Source organism: Sceloporus undulatus, chromosome 3 (genome assembly GCF_019175285.1).
Source record: "Sceloporus undulatus isolate JIND9_A2432 ecotype Alabama chromosome 3, SceUnd_v1.1, whole genome shotgun sequence".
NCBI lineage: Eukaryota > Metazoa > Chordata > Lepidosauria > Squamata > Phrynosomatidae > Sceloporus > Sceloporus undulatus.
In genome coordinates, this window is record NC_056524.1 from 168640940 (window position 1) to 168660584 (window position 19645).

The window sequence follows — 19645 nt, forward strand, 5'->3', positions numbered from 1 at the left end:
CTATTTTTCTAATATTTCACAAGAAGATCTGACCAAATATCAGTATTTTGTTTCCAAAGTGGGTGATCAGTTGGCTAAACTACAAGCTGCATTAAATATAGATTCCTTACTCCACTGTAAAGCCATGAGGAGAATGGTCTACTACAGCTGTGTGATTGAGCTATTCCCAAGTGAGCAGCCTTCACAAAAAATGTCCCTTCTGTAATTTGTGTTTGCAACCCACCTTTGCTCTGTTGCTCAGGTGCTAAGTGTTGACAGATACCTTCAAGGCACTTACTGTCCCTTCATATCAGTTCTTTCCAGACTCTCTTCAAAAAGCATATAATATGCTACACTGGCTATACATCATGTACATAAAGCCACTGTGTAAATTATCTATTATTCTGATTGTAACAAAGCATACATTTGAGAAGACAGGGATATCCAGGGTTTCCACTCTTATCTAAAAGGTAAAGAGTAATCATGAGACATTTCTAATTTGGTTCAAGCTTATGAGGCTTTTGTCGTTCCACAAACATGTGTCAAAATTAGAAGTTCCCACTTTTCTTTACACACATGAACCCAGGGCCAAAGGAAATGTGCACATAAGCCATGGTTTTATTGACTGCTGGCAGACATTCTGATTCCACCTCCCATCTTAACTGCCACTTTGAGCAGTTACTGGCCAATGTGGGAAATTTAGAAAGCCTGATAGACACAGCAGTGTTGCGGCTATTCTCATACTTGGACCAAGGACAAAGTAATGCTTGGGGCTGTTGGGTTTGGGCTGCGTTGGGAATATGGAATTAGAATAGGGCTGAAGTTTTTAAAAAATGCAGCTTAGCATGTGCAGTAGTTTGAATCAGCCATAGTAAAGCTGGGGAGCAGACTTAAAAGCTCAAGAGATATGCATAAATAGATTCCTGTGCCTGGGAAAGGGTGAAGGGCCCAAGCTATTTACAACCTCCATCTTTCATGGGTTCTTTTCCTTTCAAGACAGGATTGTTTCCCCTTTTATTGTGAGGCCTCCAGACAGATGCACTCTGATGCTCAGTAGGTCTTGTTTTAAGACTGAGTTTCCATTCAACTGTTTTATGTGTGAAGAGGAGGATAGCTACAATAATTATTTGCCTAACTAGGTAGATCAGACAGCTAGCTGTTTAAGAGGTAGGAGTTTCAAAAGAAAGCTGGGGTGCTATCTATAGTGACTCAAGGACCATGCACTTTATAGGCAGCTATTTCCTATGTTTTTATTGCTGCCTGACAGGCAGAAATTTAATAACTTAAATTTTTCTAGCATGGAGATGGAAACAGAACAAAACCTAAATCTCTGCCTGAGAAACCAACATTTAAAGGCACAAGATTCCTGCCAGGGAAATTAGGTTAGCAGCTTTGTGAACCTAGAAGGTATAGCAGTTGGAAAATGCTACAGTATAAACAAGGACTGTCACTTTTCTTTTTTAATTAGCCTCTGGTCCTAACTCTCAAACAGCAACATGATCTTCAGGCATTAGTTGGTGATAATGATTATTTCCATGCTATGAAAAGCTTCAACTGTTCATTGTCACATGCCATTCTTCTGTTCAGGACCCATTAGCAGGCCCTTGCCTAAACCCAGAATTCTAGTTTAAGCACACACATTTATTAAGGTCAGCCAAGAACCACTAGCTGGTTTTCTATTCAGAGTGGACAGAGAGAGAGATAGGACTGTTCCTCTTTGGCTGCAAAACTATAGGTTGTTGCCAAGTTATCTTATTGGTTTTTCTCTGAGTGATCACAGATACTGCGAAGTGTAGCAAGTAGTTTTTCCACCATCTTGTACTACCTGCCTCTTAGTATGTCAAAATGGAGGAAGCTGAAGATCTGAGCATTTCTTGTTCCCATGGATAAAAACACAAAAGATAATTGAAAAACCTGTGAACAAAAATAAGGGAAATTTTATCTACAGCTGTAGACTTTCCAAACAATCTCTGACATCCATAGTTTTTTGTGGGGTTTGGGGGCTATGAGGCCATATTTTAGAAGAGTTTATTCCTGATGTTTCTCCATCTGTCATTAGATCATTCATCAGAATCAGCACAGATGCTGGCGAAATGTCAGGAATAAACTCTTCAAGAACATGGCCACATAGCTAGAAAAACACACAAAAAACCATCTCTGAGACCCCTGTAAAACTATAGGAAAGATTAAGTTCTCTCAGGCAACCTGTTTTTTATGAAAAATATAATTGAGATTTAAAAAATTGGGAAAATAGGAATGACAGAATTAGGATACAGAGGAAACCTTTCATTGGGAGATGAGTGCTAAGCAACTGAAGACATGCCCATTAAGTTGTACAAATTTATAACAATGAAAAAAATGTAAGAATGAAGGCTGAAATCCTGAGCCAATATCACAGAATCTCAGAGTCAGAAGAGACCAAAAGGGTCATCCAGTCCAGCCCTGCTGTGCAGGATACTCAATAGGACTTGTCTCTGAGTGACCATATCTAGATCCAAGGTGCTGGGAATTTACAAATGCTTGCTCTAGCATTCATTATTAAAGTGAATTCTGGTAACGTTTTAATTTTATAACAACAGTATCCATTCATAAAGCTTTACTTTCCTACTATCTAAAAATATAAATCTCCAAACAAAGCATAGCTTCTGGATTAGGGGTCATGATAGTCAAAAACATCTAATAATGTAGAGATTGACCCAAAGACCTGAGGTTGCATGTTCCATCATTATTGTAGTTCAGGGGCAGAATATATCTCACCCTTCAGGTGTTGTATGACTACAGTTCCCATCATTCCTAGTCAGTAGAGGCAACAGCAAGGGATGATGAGAGTACTGTCCACCAAGATCTCTTGGGCCATATGTTCTCCATCCTGCTATAATTCTTCATAAGCGGAATATTTTGCGCTGAATTCAGTTGCAAACATTAATCTCAGAACACCTACAAATCAAATTTTCAGCATGAAAGGTTTTTGGCAACCTTTACAATAAGCTGTGCTGCAGTGAAATTCTTGATTCATTGATGGGACAAATACTTCAAAATTGCATCTTCAAAATGAACTAGGCATTCAGTCAAGCAAAGGCATAAAACAAAGAAGAGAAACTCAGAATTAGAATCTAACAGAAGCTGATGCTGTACAACATAAAAGAGGAAAGACAAAAACTCTACAGGAACTAATAAAGAATTATTACAGATTACTTGTAAAAATATACTCAAAGGAGCATATGGGCCAGAAGGATAAAGTCAACAGAAGCAGCTAAAAAAATATCAGTGGGGCATGCAAAAGGAAGCATTAGAGTCCAGATCAGAGTTGCACAGCCATTGGGAAGGATCTAAGGTTGATGTTTTTCTTGCTATGTGCCTTCAAGTCTCATTTCTGACTTATTGTGATCCCAAAGCAAATCTATAATAAGTTTTCTTGGCAGAATTTGTTCAGAGGGCATTTGGCCTTGCCTTCCTCTGAGGCCGAGAGAGTGTGACTTGCCCAAGTAAGTTTCCATGGCCAAGCAGAGATTTGACCCCTGTCTCCCAGTGTCCTAGTGCAACATTCAAACCACTACACCATGCTAGCTCTCTAAGGTATTCTTGTACAAATAATTAATTATATAGGTGGTTCTGCATGAATAGTTAAGCATATACCCTTTTATCTTTAGAACCAAAGCTGATATAAAGTGGGAGAAGAAGCTTCTGTGAGAGCAAGATGGCTCGTATTTGGGAAACAGCATCCCAACATCATATAGAATAGAGGCAACACATTTACAGCTTGTTTGTCCTTTCTAGAGTAGACCCATTGAATTGAATAAAACTTGTTAGCCACAATTCTTAATCATTATATTTATTTATATTCTGCTTTTGCCCCAAAATTGGGATTCAAAGCAGCTCACAATTTAAAAGAAGAATGCAATTAAAAACGTACAAAACTCGAACATTAAAATAGAATTAAAGTATGACAGTATTAAAACAAACCACACAATAAAAGAATAAAATGCAGTTTTAAAAGATAAAAGCTTTTTTTAAAGGTTCACTTGTTGTGTTACAACTTACTTAAGTCCCACTGATATCAAGGGGTCTCCTCTAACATTAGATGAATAATAATAATAATAATAATAAATTTTATTTATATCCCGCCCTTCCATGAATATGATCAGGGCGGCGTACAAAATATAAAAAAACATTACAATACAAAGTTAAAATCCAATACAGTAATCAGTTAAAAACATTACTACAAAACAGGAACAGGAAAACAATAAAATTGAAAAATCACATGGCAGGGGCAGAAGAAAATAAGAATTAAACATCGATCCAGGGTCAAAAGGAAAAGGAGAGGAAGAGGGCAGGAAAATAAATAAACAAATTAAGGTGGGAAGGCCAGACGGAATAGGTATGTTTTTAACTGTTTTTTAAAAACAGCTAATGAGGCGGCGGAACGAAGCTCTGCAGGGAGCTTATTCCAAAGGGGAGGGGCAGCAGTAGTAAAAGCCCTCTGTGAGGTCCGCACATGATTGAACCTAGGGACCTCCAACAGTTTAGTCCCGGAAGTTCTGAGTGTGCGAGGCGGATTATATAGGGAGAGGCGGTCCTCCAAGTACCCTCCAAGGTACCAAGTACCTTTACTTACTTCAAGTAAAGTAAGAATCACTTACTTTACTTGAATGCACTAATAATGAAGAAAGCAAATATTACTATGCATGCATTAAAAAGAAAAATCCAATCCATAGTTTTGTTTGCAGATATATTTGCTTGATAAAAGTATTTCCTTCACCTACTCTGTGCAGCTATTTGGAATACTCCTGCTGTATATAAAATTGTATCCCTAAGTCAAAAGGTCTAATTTTAGGTTAATTTAGTGTTTTAATAATTTGTAATAAGACTTCAAAGGAAACCTACCAAAGACCAATTGGACACCTCCCTCCAAAAAATAGAGATAAATTCATACTGCCAGTTAAGCCACTGCAAAGAAAGCAGATGAATCTTCCTGCATGAAAAGAAAAACTAAAAGTAACACCTGCTTTAAAGTCTTCTTGTTAGGTTGGTGTTAAAGATGAAGGTACCAAGCCAGATAAAAAAGGTGCCAACTCTAATCATCACCATAAAGGAGTATTTAAATAGATCTGATTAAGGTTCTCAGGGGATTAATCTATCACCTGATAAAGCAGCCACAATAACACCGCTATAATAATTAGAATAAGGAAAGCTTAAAAGGCAACCTTGTATAATTCCAGATGGAGACCATTCTTTCATATTCTACTCCAGCTCTTTGCTTACAAATGGAAAAAAAGTTTACCTAGCTGCTCTTGCAAGAAAGCCCATAATTGCTAGTTCAGTCCACATCACTACACAGGTGGTGCTAATTTGTAATTGTAATTTCTTTCCTATTTTCACTTTGTTTCTATTCTGCATTTCCCATTTGTCAATAGGCTGCTGGATCTTTGAGATTAAAGTGCCCTCTGCTGTTTGAAGTCTCCTGTTCAGGTAAGCAGAATGGCTGCTCCAAAGTGTAGACCATTAGAAAAAGCACAGTCCTGTAGAAGGGTAGGTTAACAAATGTATAATATGACATAGGGTGCACCTACACTATAGAAATAATGCAGTTTGACACATACAGAATCCTGGGACATGCAGTTTTGTTAAGCACAGCACTCTTTAACAGAGAAGGCTACATATCTTGTAAAACTACAAATCCCTGGATTCCATAGGATGGAGCTTCAGCACAAAGTGGTGTCAAACTGTATTGTTTCTACAGTGCAGATGCGCCCATAGACCTGAATTTAATTCAGACTCATACAGTGTTATCCTCAGCTGGCAGGTATATACATGGATATAGGGAAAAAAGCATTGTGAACACAAGGGTCAAATGAAATGCAAAAAAAGTACAACATTGTAACAATTTAAATTAAAGCTTGAGTCCATGCAAAGTAAGTGCAGTGACTAATGACATTAGCAGTAATTGCTGAGAGTACTTGCGGTCAATAGAAGTATGGACTTATCAACTTCCCATTGATTCAAAGAGTCTGTTCTAGTTGAGACTAAGAATCAAATACAGGCCCCATGTTTTGTTATGTCAGTTACTACCTCTGGCAGGATGAAAAGGCATTGCCTCACTTTACACCTGAACAGAATGAACCTGTATAAATTCTAACAAAGCCGTTTTTATCAGAATTTCACTTTGAAATTCCTTTCAGGCCAGCCGTGAAATGTTATGGGAGACTGAAATGTTCACCAGCTCTGTTTGTGAGGAGGGAGTGAGATTGTATGTCTTTCTCATGCCTGCATTATTCACTGAGCACACAAAAGGGAATGCCACACGTGAACAGCAGTACAGTTCCAACAATCCTGGTTATGCAGAGTTACTGATCAAGTGGAAACTGCTGCGTATATTCAGCTATAAAGATCCTTTCCTCCCTTCAGTCAATGTTGTGCTGTGTGCAAGGTTTCTAGGTTGGATCTGGGATGAGGCTCCTGCAGTGGAATGACTAGGGGAGTGCAGCCCACACTGGATGACAGCCCTGAAGAAGGGTGACACCCCGTCAGGCTGTCCTCCTGCTGCATCTCTACTGGCTTTGCCACAGTAGCAAAAGTCTACTTACAGGGAGACCTCTGCCACGACAGCGAAGGACAGGCCTGGGTGCACCCCTCCTGGTTTTGCTGCAGTGAAGGGCTGCCCCCTTCTTGGCAGCCTCCCTCACACTGGGTGATACCAGGGATGGGGATGCCACTGGGCTCCTATAATTTCAATCCTTAACAGATCTTTGAGCAGGATGAAGTATCCTAAAGTTCCATCAGGCAAGGCAGAGGTACTTATTCTCCCCCACCTTCCAGACTCTAACTTTCAGCTGCAGCCATTTCTGCTCAACTTGGCTATTCTTCTGACATGGAGATGTGGAGTTCTGTTCTTGTTATTTGCTCCGCCATGCCTCTCCTGGCCTCCACTAGCAATGCAGTAGTCATGTTTGGAGGGAATGACTGAGGCTGAAAGCTGGAATTTAGAGGGAGGGAGTGGACAGGTGCTTTTGTCCCACTGGATGTAGCTTCAGTGTACCCTGTCCTGCTTCAGGATCTGTTAAATATCAGGTTACAAGGGCTCCATCCGAGATCCAAACTGGCAACCCTAAATGTGCAGATAGCCAGACCATCAGCATCAAAGTTGTGGCCCATTTCCCACTCTATGTGTTTACTAGAATTAAAGGGTCACCATTATGTGCTTAATACTAGCTCTTGCCACATAAGGTACATACAGATGAAATATTCCATACAAGTGACAGAAAGAAAATTACCTCAAATGTTTACACATATGCATTCAGATCACAGGTGTTAAAAGGTCTAAGGGCCAATGATGTTCTTCCAGCTCTGAGAACAACAAATTGTTATCTTTATAAGATGCTTTTTAGCTAGAGGAGAGTCAGCATGGTCTAGTGGTTTGAGCGTAGGACTAGAACTCTGGAGATTGGGTTTCAGTTTCCTCACTCGGTCATGGAAACCCACTGGGTGACATTGGGTGAACCATATCCTCTCAGCCCAAGAAACCCTTGTGATAGATTCACCTTAGAGTTCCCATAGGTCTGAAACAACTTTGAAGGCAAACAGCAACAACAATTTAGCTAGAGAGATAGGCAGGGCTTAATGGCCATGGTCCAATCTAGGAAGAGGTCATTTTCACACACACGCACACATAGCCCTTGTATACCCTCAGCATCTGCTCTAATGGGCTGCATGCCTTTTATAGCAGGTTTAGATGGCTTGGAGGATGATTTGGGAAGGAAAGAAAATGCTTTTCTTTTTTGCAGATACTGCATGGAAAGGAAAATTGGCTTTTTTCTTTTTTTTTTCTTTCCATGTTATTTCTTCCCCAGTACTAAATTTTCTCTTAAAGATGTAATAGGATCACATCTATTTGTTAACCAAGGTATACCCAGGACTGGCTCACCCATATAGGCAACCTAGGCAGCTGCCTAGGGTGGCAAAAATTTAGGGGCGGCACTGGCGTGGCAGGTGACAAGGGAGGCAGAGAGAGAGCGCGCACATACAGCCCAGGCAATCCCTGGGGTGCCACTCACACTCCTGCTGGCTCTCCCAAAGAGCAAAAAGGAGCAGGGTCAGCAGGAGCATGTGTGGAGCCCCAGGAATTGCCTGGGCTGTGCACGCTCTCCTCTGGCCCTGCTCCTTTTTGCTCTTCATTCCGGTTCCTACTGCTGCCTGCAAAGAGCAAAAAGCAGCAGCCAGGGGAGAGCTTGGAGGAATCCACGGGCAGCACTCATGCTCCTGCTGGCTATTGGATTGCTAGTGGTATTGTAAAAGCACCCTTGTTTTCCCCAGTCTATACACAAATCATACATCCAGTCAAGCATGAAATATAAAACTCCCAATATCAAATGTGGAAGTTTTTTCTCCTGGTGGCAAGGCCATCACTTGGCTTTTATCTGTGTAGGAAAAAGGCAGTCAAATGAGCCACGAGGGGCGACGGGGGCACCAAAATATTTCTCGCCTAGGATGGCAAAATACCTAGAGCTGGCCCTAGGCATACCTGTACAGTGGTGCCCCGGGTTACGAAAGTAATTCGTTCCGCCGCCGCTTTCGTAACCCGAAAGGCTTTCGCAAGCCGAAATGCCATAGGCGCTAATGGGGAAAAGCCGCGATTCCGTGCGAAAAAGCCGAAAAAAGCACCAAAAATTTTTTCGTAACCCGGAACAATTATTTCCTATGGGATTTTTTCGTATCCCGGAAATTTCGTAACCTGGGTATTTCGTATCCCGGGGTACCACTGTATTACTTTTTTAAACTATGACTCTTTGCAACCCCTTCCAATTCTATGATGCTAGTTATCCACCTGCCAGCATAATTGACTATGAATTTAACCCTTTCCCATCTCATGGATGTCCTCATCAAAATTATCCCATAGTCACACACACCAATATTTCTGTTTGATTTTATTTGTTAAAAATACAACTATGTTCAAAGTGATCATGCATTAACCATTATGTCTAGTTTGCTGAGCCTCAAGTGGTGGAGGGAGGTTCTGTGAAGAGAGGGATCAAAAAATAATTTTAATACTTTGCCTCAGATGGGAGCATACAATGTGCCTTTTATTTTTTGAGACTGGTGCCGTTTTTGAAGATTAGTATTTTAAATTTGGGATTCGGACCTCACAAAATATAGATGAGGTAAGAAACATGTATCTTAAGGGTGAGATTGTATAGTCCCTATGCTTTGTACTTCAAATCCCACACAGCAGAGTCAATGGTGAGGGATGCTGGGAGCTGCAATTCAACAACATCTGTAGAACCACTGATCCCTTCCCCTGCTGTATCTAGAATCTGTATGCTGAATCATGCTAGATTGCGGACACAGACTAACAAGACTGAATGATTCTCAACAGAATAATTATCTTCACTTGGGGTGTATCCACACTGCAAAATTAAATCAGTTTGATACCAGTTTAACTGCCATGATTCTGCCTACAGATTTGCAGTTTGGTGAGGAATTCAGCCTGATCTGTCAGAGCGTTCTCCTACCTCACCAAACTACAAATCCCAGGATTCTGTAGGATAGAGTCATAGCAGTCAAAATGATATCAAACTGTTTTAATTCTGCAGTGTGGATACACTCATAGATAGCTAAATGTTAGGAAGAAGGAGTTTTAGTTTACCTTTTCTTTGGCACGTTAATTGAGAGGAGCCTTCATGTGAAGCATCATCTGGAATCCAAACTGATGTAGTCAAGGTATAGGTTTCCACAGGGTGGCCAGATGAAAAAGATGTCAGAGCTCCTCTGCCTTCAATAATCTTGTAGACCAGAGAATTTCACCACATGTAGCTTGCATTACAAGCTACACCTGTTGACTATTCCCTCTTCTACACAACTATTAAAGCTGCAGATGTGCTATCTTCTTTCTCCTGTGACGCCAGTTTGCCATCTTTTCTAGGCTGGGTTTGTGAGCACTACACCTCAGGTATCTGCCTTCTCAATGTCATTCCAACTGTTGTTTATGCATAAATAAAGAGAAATATTTTTCCACTATCATTGCCTCCATAGATAATTGAGCATATTAAAACTTTAAAAGTCCTGCTGGGAGAGCTTCTGTCCAAGAGAAACACTTTTATTAGGATACTTAGCTTATAGCTGAGTGCATTTATCAGAAGGGAGAGTTTGAATCTTGACTCCCAGCAATAAAAATCTGGTAAGATTCTTTTACAAAGAACAGTTGTTTCTTGTAATGTTGTGACTGGTTGTTTTGCATTGGGTGCTTGATAATAAAAAAAGCAATTGAAGAACTGTAACTATTGACAATTAATCTTTTCCTTTGTGTTCATAATATATAGCAAATAGAAGACCACTTTCTCTGATCCTTGGCGAAAGCTGCTTTGGAGGAAACAGCAATCAGATAGAAATATTTCTATGAATACAGAGAAATTGGATTCTCCCATTTGTTGATACAGAGGTAAATGACATTTACTTTCATTTGTAATCCTGAAAGATTTTAGTGCAAGAGGCTTTTTCAGACTGGCTAACTGAGAGGTGAATACTGGTGGGAAGGCCTTACTAACATGGCATTCGAAGCTTGCAGTTTTCACATTCCCTTCAAATTTTAAAGGAAGTAAAATTGCCCCTCAAAACAAAAGTAACAGATTCTGTCCTCATTTATGTATCTATTTCACATGATAGTGTGTCAAGAAAATAATCATACAAGCACAAAAGAATATACCCGCTAATATTCAATAGTCTCACGTAGCAAAGGAAGTAACACAGGTATAATTTAACATTAACAGTGCTAGTAGTATCTAATTGTTAGTGCTAGTTGGTTGGTAGTTATTACTGGAATTAGGTATAGTTCTTCATCAACCCATATAGAGAGGATGGTCTTTTCTTCCAAGTTTTAGGGCTTCTGAATCACCAGAAACATGTAAGTCCATGTTTGTGTGCTAGAAGTATTTTCTGTTGGGCAGATCATCAGAACTATTTATATTACAGGTCTCTACTGCGGAATAGCCTCTTTGTATTCCCCATCATAAATGCTTATCTGCTTCATGTAAAGGCTGCCTTTTCTGATAACCAGGGCATTTGGCTCCATTGTGCAATACAAATGTCCATTAGTGGGATAGTTGTAGCAACCATTTTCAATATTTTTTCTTAGTTTGTACCATATCCTTCAACTGTCGCAATCTAGCAAGGACAGCACCAATTAATCTTCTGCCATCCCACTTTTTAGCCACTTTTAAAATATCTCCCATTTCCCCCTCTTCCTCCCATTCCCCCCCCCTTTCCCCCCAACTTGTTTCAACTGCTGCACACTGGTTCAAATTTTACCCCGTTGTTACAGGCACAAGGCAGCTGAGGATAAGAGAGTGTCCTCTCAAAGAACCAAAGTAGAAGAGATAGCAGGAGATCCTAAACTGGAATGCAGATGAGTTTTTAAAGTAAAAGGCACAGGGGTCCAAATCGGACTACAACTGCATTGCTGCTGTTAGGAACATTTATCCTTTTCACCATGCCATGTTCCCACTCTAAAGAGGACATGAAGGAAAGGGATATATCCCCCTGTCCCTAAGTCCCATTGTACAAGACCCATTTACTATTTTTAAAAAATAAAATAAAATTACTTTATTGATTATAAAAAACAAATACAAATTACCAATACCATTACAAAAGCATACTTACTTAACATACATACATCGACAGACAGACCTACATGTTATACATACAGATATACCATCAATACTCAGGTTTGTTACCTTTAAATACCTTACATAATTCCTTCTTCCACATATTTGCAGATGACACCAAATCAGGAGGTGTAGCAAATACCCCAGAGGACAGGATCAGAATTCAAAATGACCTGAATAGACTAGAAAGCTGTGTCAAAGCAAACAAAATGAAATTCAATATGGAGAAATGTGAGGTACTGCCTTTAAGGCAGAAAAAATGAAATGCACAGATATGGGATGGGTGACACCTGGCTAAATGAAACTACGTGTGAAAGGGATCTAGGAGTCCAAGCAGACCACAAATTGAACATGAGTTAACAGTGTGATGTGGCAGCTAACAAGGCCAATGCAATTTTAGGCTGAATCAATAGAAGTATAGTGTCTAGATCAAGGGAAGTAATAGTGCCACTGTATTCTGCTTTGGTCAGGCCCCACCTGGAATATTGTGTCCAGTTCTGGGCCCCACAATTTAAAAAAGATTTTGAGAAACTGGAGCGTGTCCAAAGGAGGGCAACTAAAATGGTGAAGGGTCTGGAAACCATGCCCTGTGAGGAACGACTGAGAGAGCTGGGGATATTTAGCCTGGAAAAGAGACGGTGAAGGGGTGATATGATAACCCTGTTTAAGTATTTGAAGGGGTGTTATATTGAGGGTGGAATAAGCTTGTTTTCTGCTGCTCCAGACAATAGGACATGGAGCAATGGACACGGCAATTCTCTACAGGAAAAGGCTTTCTGCCTCAACATTTGGAGGAACTTCCTGCCAGTAAGAGATGTTTGACAGTGGAATATACTCCCTCAGAGACTGGTGGAGTCTCCTTCTTTGGAGGAGGTGGCCATCTGTCAGCAGTGCTTTGATTGTTTATTCCTGCATGGCAGGGATTGAACTTGATGGCCCTTGTGGTCTCTTCCAACTATGGCGGGATACAAACCGCCATATAGTACGTATTCTATACGTACTAGGGTTAGGAAGGGGCGGTGCTTCCACACACCCCTAACCCTAGTACGTATAGAATATGTACAAGATGGCGGCGCCCCTTCCACATGGGCACCGCCATCTTTACATACTGGACGCATAGCGTCCAGACGTGTCGCGGCGCCTATGACGTCGCGAATGCGCCAGCGGCACCTCGCGACATCATAAAGGCGCCGCAAGAAGCTCCGAAATGGAGCTTCTTTTTGCTCCGTGCGGGAGCCGCGCGGTTTGGCTGCTGCGGCTCCGCGCAGAGCAAGCCGGCGGGAGACCGCCGCAAAGCGGCGGTCTATATCCCGCCTATATGATTCAGTTATTCTATCGCATATGGCTCTTTTCCTTTCTTTATCTTATTTTCTAATTCATTAGCCACAATATAAACACTCAAATGAACTATAAGTCCTTAGCGCTATAAATCCTTCTTTCTTTCTTCCTCTTTCCCTTTCCGATTCTTATTTTTTTATTTTTTATTTTATGTCCTATATTTCTTTGCATTTACCTTCCCACTATCGGTATTCCTTGTTGCCCAATCTCTGTCATATTGAATCTAACTTCCTCCTCTCAAGAACTCACAACAATCCTGTGGATGAGACATCTCCAAGATCCCCTATCCTCTACTGCTCTGCTTAGATCCTGAAATTCATGCCCATAACCTCACTGATTTAGTCCAACCATCTGGCATATGATCTTCCTTTCCTTCTTATACCCATTACCTTTCCAATCATTATTTTCTTCTCTAACGATTCATGCTTTCTCATTTTGTGGCCAAAGTACAACAGCCTCAATTTGATCATCTTTGCTTCCAAAGAAATTTCAGGCTTGATCTGTTCAAGGACCCATTTATTTGTCTTTTGGCTAACAGTCTCCTAAGCACTCTTCTCCAGCATTGATTTTGTTCTTATCTGCTTTCTTCACTGTGCAGTTCCTGAACCAGTACATGGCAATGGGGAATACAATGGCTTGGACAATTCTAACATAAGTGCTCACGTGTGTGTTTTTAAGATCTTCTCTAGTTCTTTCATAGCTGCCCTTCCCATTCCTAGTCATCTTCTTATTTCTTATTGCTGTCACCGTTTTGATCAATGTTTGATCCTAGGTACAGGATTTCTTTAACTATTTCATTTTCCTCATTGTATTAATTCTGTGGTCATTATTTTCATTTTCTCTATGTTCAGCATTAAGCCTGCCTTTGCTCCTTCATCTTTGACCTTTCTTAGTAACTGTTCCAAGTCTGTGATGTCTTCCACCAGTATTATGGTGCCATCTGTATATCTTAGGTCTGTGGTGGTGAACCTACAGCATGCATGCCAGAGAGGGCACATAAAGCCATTTTTCAGGGCATGCAGAAGGCGGGGAAAAGGAAGAACAGATGCATGGCTGTTCCACCTCTTCCCAGCTGTCCCAGGTCATCAGCTGACAGAGATGGCTGAAGGCCCAAGAGGGTGGTGAGAAGAAGTCCTGCCCTGGAAGTCCCACCCCCAGAAGGCAGAGTTCCCACCCCCAGAGGGCGGAAGTCCTGCCCCAGAAGTCCCATTCTCCCCCCCCCAAAAAGACCCACCCCCCGCAACAGGTAACACCCCATTCAGTTTGGGCACTCGGTCCCTAAAAGATTTGTCATCACTGTCTTAGGTTGTTGATGTTCCTTCTTCCTGTCTTCACACCTCTTCCTTCTGAATCTAACCCTGCCTTTCTTATGTTTTCGGCATATAAGTTAAACAAATAGGGTGACAGAATGCAGCCTTGCCTGACTCCTTTGCCTGCTGGGAACTAATCTGTTTCCCCATATTCGGTTCTGACGGTAGCCTCTTGCCCTTGGTACAGATTTCTCATCAGGACTATCAAATGTGGTGGCATTCCCATGTCTTTGAGAGCCTTCCATAGATTATTGTGTCTATACCATCAAATGCTTTGCTAGAGTCTATAATGCACATGCTGCTTTTGGTGGGGGGGATTCCTTAATGTACTCCATTAGCCATTATACGTTTGCAGTGTGGTCCTAGTGCCTCTTCCTTTCCTGAATCCCACTTGCATCTTTGGGATTTCTCTCTCCATGTATGATTGGAGTCGTATGCTGCAGAAGTTTGAGCATAATTTTGCTTGCATGGGAGATTAATGCAGTGGTCCTATAGTTGCTGTAGCCTTTTGAATCTTCTTTCTTGTGGATTTGGTTATTTATTGACAGTTTCTGGTCTTTTGGCCACCACTTTGCTTCCCATATTTGCTGGCATGTTTTGGTTAATACCAGAGTTGCTTCTGTCTGTGTGCATTGTAGCAGTTCAGTTGGGATATCATCTGTTTCTGGTGATTTATTTTTCCCAAGTTCTCTTTGTTCTAAAGAAAGGTTCTTTCTGAGCCTGTGGTATAAGTTGATACCTGAACATGTTAACCAAAGCTCCTTGGAGATGAGTTCTTTATTTGTAGAAAGTTCAAAGTTGGCAGGTTCATGTTGATTAGTTCCATTAGAAGTTCTTTTGCACATTAGAAGAGTGGTGGTGGTGCTTGTGCCGCAAAGTGCCTGCTTGCTGCAGACATGGCTTGCTCCAGTTTCTCCACTCTGCTCCTTGCACATCTCTCTTCTCTCTTCTTACCGTCTCTGAACAGGAATGCTAGGAGCACCCAGGGACCTTTGGTGATCCCCTCTGTTTCCTCCTTATTGGAGGGATACCATCTATAAGCCAGTAAGTCCCCCTGGCTGATCTTATCCCCACAAGAAGCAATTGTTGCTCAGATCTACTGCCAAGGTGACAATCATTGTGCCACCATTCCATTGGAAGTCAATCCCCATTCACTTTTTAACTTTAAAATGGTAATAAAATATTCTGAACTCCTGGGTCATCCCTGTGGGCTCAATAGTAAATATGTTTGCTGCAGGGTTTGTTCCCGTCAGAAAGAAAAACAGCTTCTATATTAGTAAGGGACAGAACAGACCGCCCCTGGGAGAGCCAGGTTGGGACTACGCCACAATCCCAATCCGTTTTTTTGCCAGCCCAAAAAGAAGCAGCAAATTGACACTCTTTTTTGAGCCAGCAAAAAGCCAGCTTTTCCCTCCCTTTGCAGCTTTATAGTGCTCCTGTGGTGTGCAGCGTATAAACACTATGATGCCGGAGCGCTGTGAAGCCATACATGGGTGGGTGGGCAGCATGACATTGGCTTCCATGTGGCTTCAGAGCATGCAAGGTCAAAATGCCACACTTTGAAGCCACCCGGAAGCCAGTGCAAAGGAGCAATCTGTTCCCCCCCCCCCCAAAAAAAAAAGAGAGATGGCTCAGTGGCAGTAAATTCTAAATGCTTTAGCATCTTTTTAAAAGTTACTTCCTTTGTAAATTTTGAAAATCTCCAAATAGGTATATACAGTATAAAGAAGGGAGATGTTCAGTCTGTAGTGCTGTTAAAAGTTTCTGGATTGTCATTGTATATTACAGGAAGGCTTTGTGATGGTGACTCCAGTTCCTCTGGCAGCAGAAGACTTCAAAATCACTCTCGCAGAATTGCGGGTTTTAATGGAATTTCGAAAACAGGAAGCAGTGAAAGAAATAAAAAAGAAGTATGGTAACGTCGCTGAAATCTGTAAACAGCTGCATACTTCTCCTATAAATGGGATATCTGGTTCCCCATCAGAATTAGTGATTAGGCGATCTGTATTTGGAAAGAACTTTATACCCCCTAAAAAACCTCTGACATTCCTAGAATTAGTATGGGAAGCACTGCAAGATACGACATTATGTATTTTAGAAGTTGCAGCCATCATATCCTTGGTACTTTCATTTTATGATCCCCCAGGAGGAAGTGCTCAAGCATGTCACGCAGATGACTTTGAAGAAGATGAAGAGGAGGAAGCTGATTGGATTGAAGGAGCTGCAATACTATTGTCAGTTGTTTGTGTAGTGCTAGTTACGGCTTTCAATGACTGGAGTAAGGAAAAAACAGTTTAGGGGATTGCAGAGTCGTATTGAAAAAGAACAGACGTTTTCTGTGATCAGGAATGGGGAAATAACACAAGTGCCAGTGGCTGACTTAGTGGTGGGAGATGTTGCACATATCAAATATGGTGACCTTTTACCAGCTGATGGTTTGCTTCTCCAAGGGCATGATCTGAAAATCGATGAAAGCACCCTCACAGGAGAATCAGATCATGTCAAAAAGTCTCTGACAGGGGACCCCATGTTGTTTGCAGGTACTCATGTAATGGAAGGCTCTGGGAAAATGGTTATTGTTGCTGTAGGAGTAAACTCACAAACAGGAATTATCCTCACCTTACTTGGGGTTGGAGATGACAGTGAAAAAGACAAAGAAGACAGCAAAAACCCTAAAAAGTCAAACGATTTGGAGAACAGCAAGGCACCTAAAGTGGATGAAAATAAGTCACCTGAAAATGCAAATAAACCAGCTCAACACAAAAAAGAAAAATCGGTTTTACAAGCAAAACTCACAAGATTAGCAGTTCAAATTGGCCAAGCAGGGCTGGCAATGTCTGTAATCACCGTTATTGTCCTTATACTTTCTTTTGCTATACAAACCTTTTTGGTTGAGAAGCGTCCCTGGACTGTTTCGTGTACACCAGTTTACATACAATATATTGTAAAGTTCTTTATTATTGGTGTTACAATCCTGGTTGTAGCAGTTCCAGAAGGCCTTCCACTTGCAGTCACCATTTCACTTGCATACTCTGTGAAGAAAATGATGAAAGACAATAACCTTGTGAGACATCTGGATGCTTGTGAAACTATGGGTAACGCAACAGCAATCTGTTCAGATAAAACAGGAACCTTAACAATGAACAGAATGACTGTGGTCCAGATTTTCATTGGTGGTACACACTATAAAATTGTCCCTGCACCTGATTTAATTCATCCAACCATGCTGAATTATCTGCTTAAAAGTATTTCTGTAAACTGTGCTTATACATCTAAAATACTTCCTCCCGAAAAGGAAGGAGGACTGCCCTGTCAAATTGGCAATAAAACTGAATGTGCCCTACTGGGCTTGCTTCTAGAATTAAATCAGAATTATGAGGCTGTAAGAATTAAGATACCAGAAGAGAAATTATATAAAGTCTACACCTTCAATTCTGACAGGAAATCCATGAGCACAGTTTTAAAAAATGAAGATGGTAGTTTTCAACTGTTCAGCAAAGGTGCTTCTGAAATTCTCCTTCAGAAATGCACCCGACTTTTGAATGGTGCTGGAGCACCTGCCCCATTTTCAAAAAAAGATAGGGGAAATGTTATTAAAAATGTGATTGCACCAATGGCGTCCGAGGGACTCCGAACCATATGTCTAGCTTTCAGAGATTTCCCAGCTGGCTTTGACCAATCAGATCATTCAGTATGGGATAATGAGGACGATATCATCACGGGTTTGACATGTATTGCAGTTGTAGGTATTGAAGATCCAGTGAGACCTGAAGTTCCTGATGCAATTAAAAAATGTCAGAGTGCTGGCATTGTTGTGCGTATGGTCACTGGGGATAACATTAACACAGCTCGTGCTATAGCTATAAAATGTGGCATTATTCGACCTGGGGAGACGTTTGTGTGTCTAGAGGGGACTGATTTCAATAAGCAAATACGGAGTGCAGATGGGAAGATAAAACAAGAGCTTATGGACAAGGTTTGGCCTACACTTTGTGTGCTTGCAAGATCCTCCCCTACTGACAAGTACAACCTCGTGGCAGGGATCATTAACAGCAATATCACAGAACAAAGGCAAGTGGTAGCTGTGACTGGTGATGGTACAAATGATGGGCCTGCACTAAAAAAAGCTGATGTTGGGTTTGCAATGGGTATTGCTGGAACAGATGTAGCTAAAGAAGCTTCTGATATCATTCTGACAGATGATAACTTCTCAAGCATTGTTAAAGCAGTTATGTGGGGCAGAAATGTATATGACAGTATTTCCAAATTTCTTCAGTTTCAACTCACTGTCAATGTGGTAGCTGTGGTTGTTGCTTTTACAGGAGCATGTGTCACCCAAAATTCTCCCCTGAAAGCTGTTCAGATGCTGTGGGTCAATCTCATAATGGATACCTTTGCCTCTCTTGCTTTAGCAACAGAAAAGCCAACAGAGGATCTGTTAAAACGGAAGCCCTATGGTAGAAATAAACCTCTTATTTCCCGTGTAATGATGAAAAATATTTTGTTTCATGCCATATATCAGCTTGTAGTTGTCTTTACACTTCTGTTTGTAGGTGAAAAAATATTTGATATCGAAAATGGGCGAATTGCACCATTGGAGGCACCACCTACCCAGCATTACACTCTTATATTTAATACGTTTGTGATGATGCAGATTTTTAATGAAGTCAATGCTCGAAAGATTCATGGAGAAAGAAATGTGTTTTCAGGAATATTCACAAATTCAATTTTTTGTGGTATTACTCTGGGAACATTAGTTGTACAGATTGTCATTGTGCAGTTTGGAGGAAAGCCCTTTAGCTGTACAAAGATTACATTAGAGCAATGGCTGTGGTCAATCTTCTTTGGTATGGGCACCTTATTATGGGGTCAAGTCATTGCAAGTATTCCAACCAGCTATCTATGGTGTCTGAAAGAAGTTGGTGAGACCCCACCAGTAGCAGAAGAAGAAGAAGAGCTAGCTGACACCACCGAGATTGACTATAGTGAGCAGCAGCTGCGTCACAGTCAAATTTTGTGGTGCAGGAGCCTGAAGAGAATACAAGTTCAGTGCAGAGTAGTGAGGGCATTTCAAGCTCCCTTACGTAGTGAGAGACATTCAGCATGTAGCGCTAAAGTCTAGGGAAACATATGTAATGGGTCTAAACCTTTCTTTCATCTGTTTTTGAATCTGCCAAGTCAACATGACTAATACATATGTTCACTCCATTAAGAAATGGTTAGGATTTGTTTCACAGTAGTCATTGGAGATTATCAGACGGGGGACCTTGTCCCATCCTTTTTCCATCCTTCCCATGTGATTGCGGGAAGAACTTTCAGCAACATTGCACTGATCCTGTCATTGTCCTATCTGGAAAGTGCAAA

General features: G+C 41.1%; 2 protein-coding genes across 2 annotated transcripts in view; both read left to right on the forward strand.

Moving 5' to 3' along the window:
* Positions 1–19645, forward strand: part of TET1 (tet methylcytosine dioxygenase 1) — a 646721-nt gene that overhangs the window by 78605 nt on the left and 548471 nt on the right. The gene's annotated exons all lie outside the window — the stretch shown is intronic.
* On the forward strand, positions 680–19520 carry LOC121926394 (plasma membrane calcium-transporting ATPase 1-like). Its single transcript, XM_042459340.1, is given in 5 exon segments — positions 680–739; positions 5394–5448; positions 10293–10411; positions 16070–16567; positions 16569–19520. Coding segments are annotated over 2 exon segments (3321 nt in total). The 5' UTR covers positions 680–739; positions 5394–5448; positions 10293–10411; positions 16070–16081; the 3' UTR covers positions 19404–19520.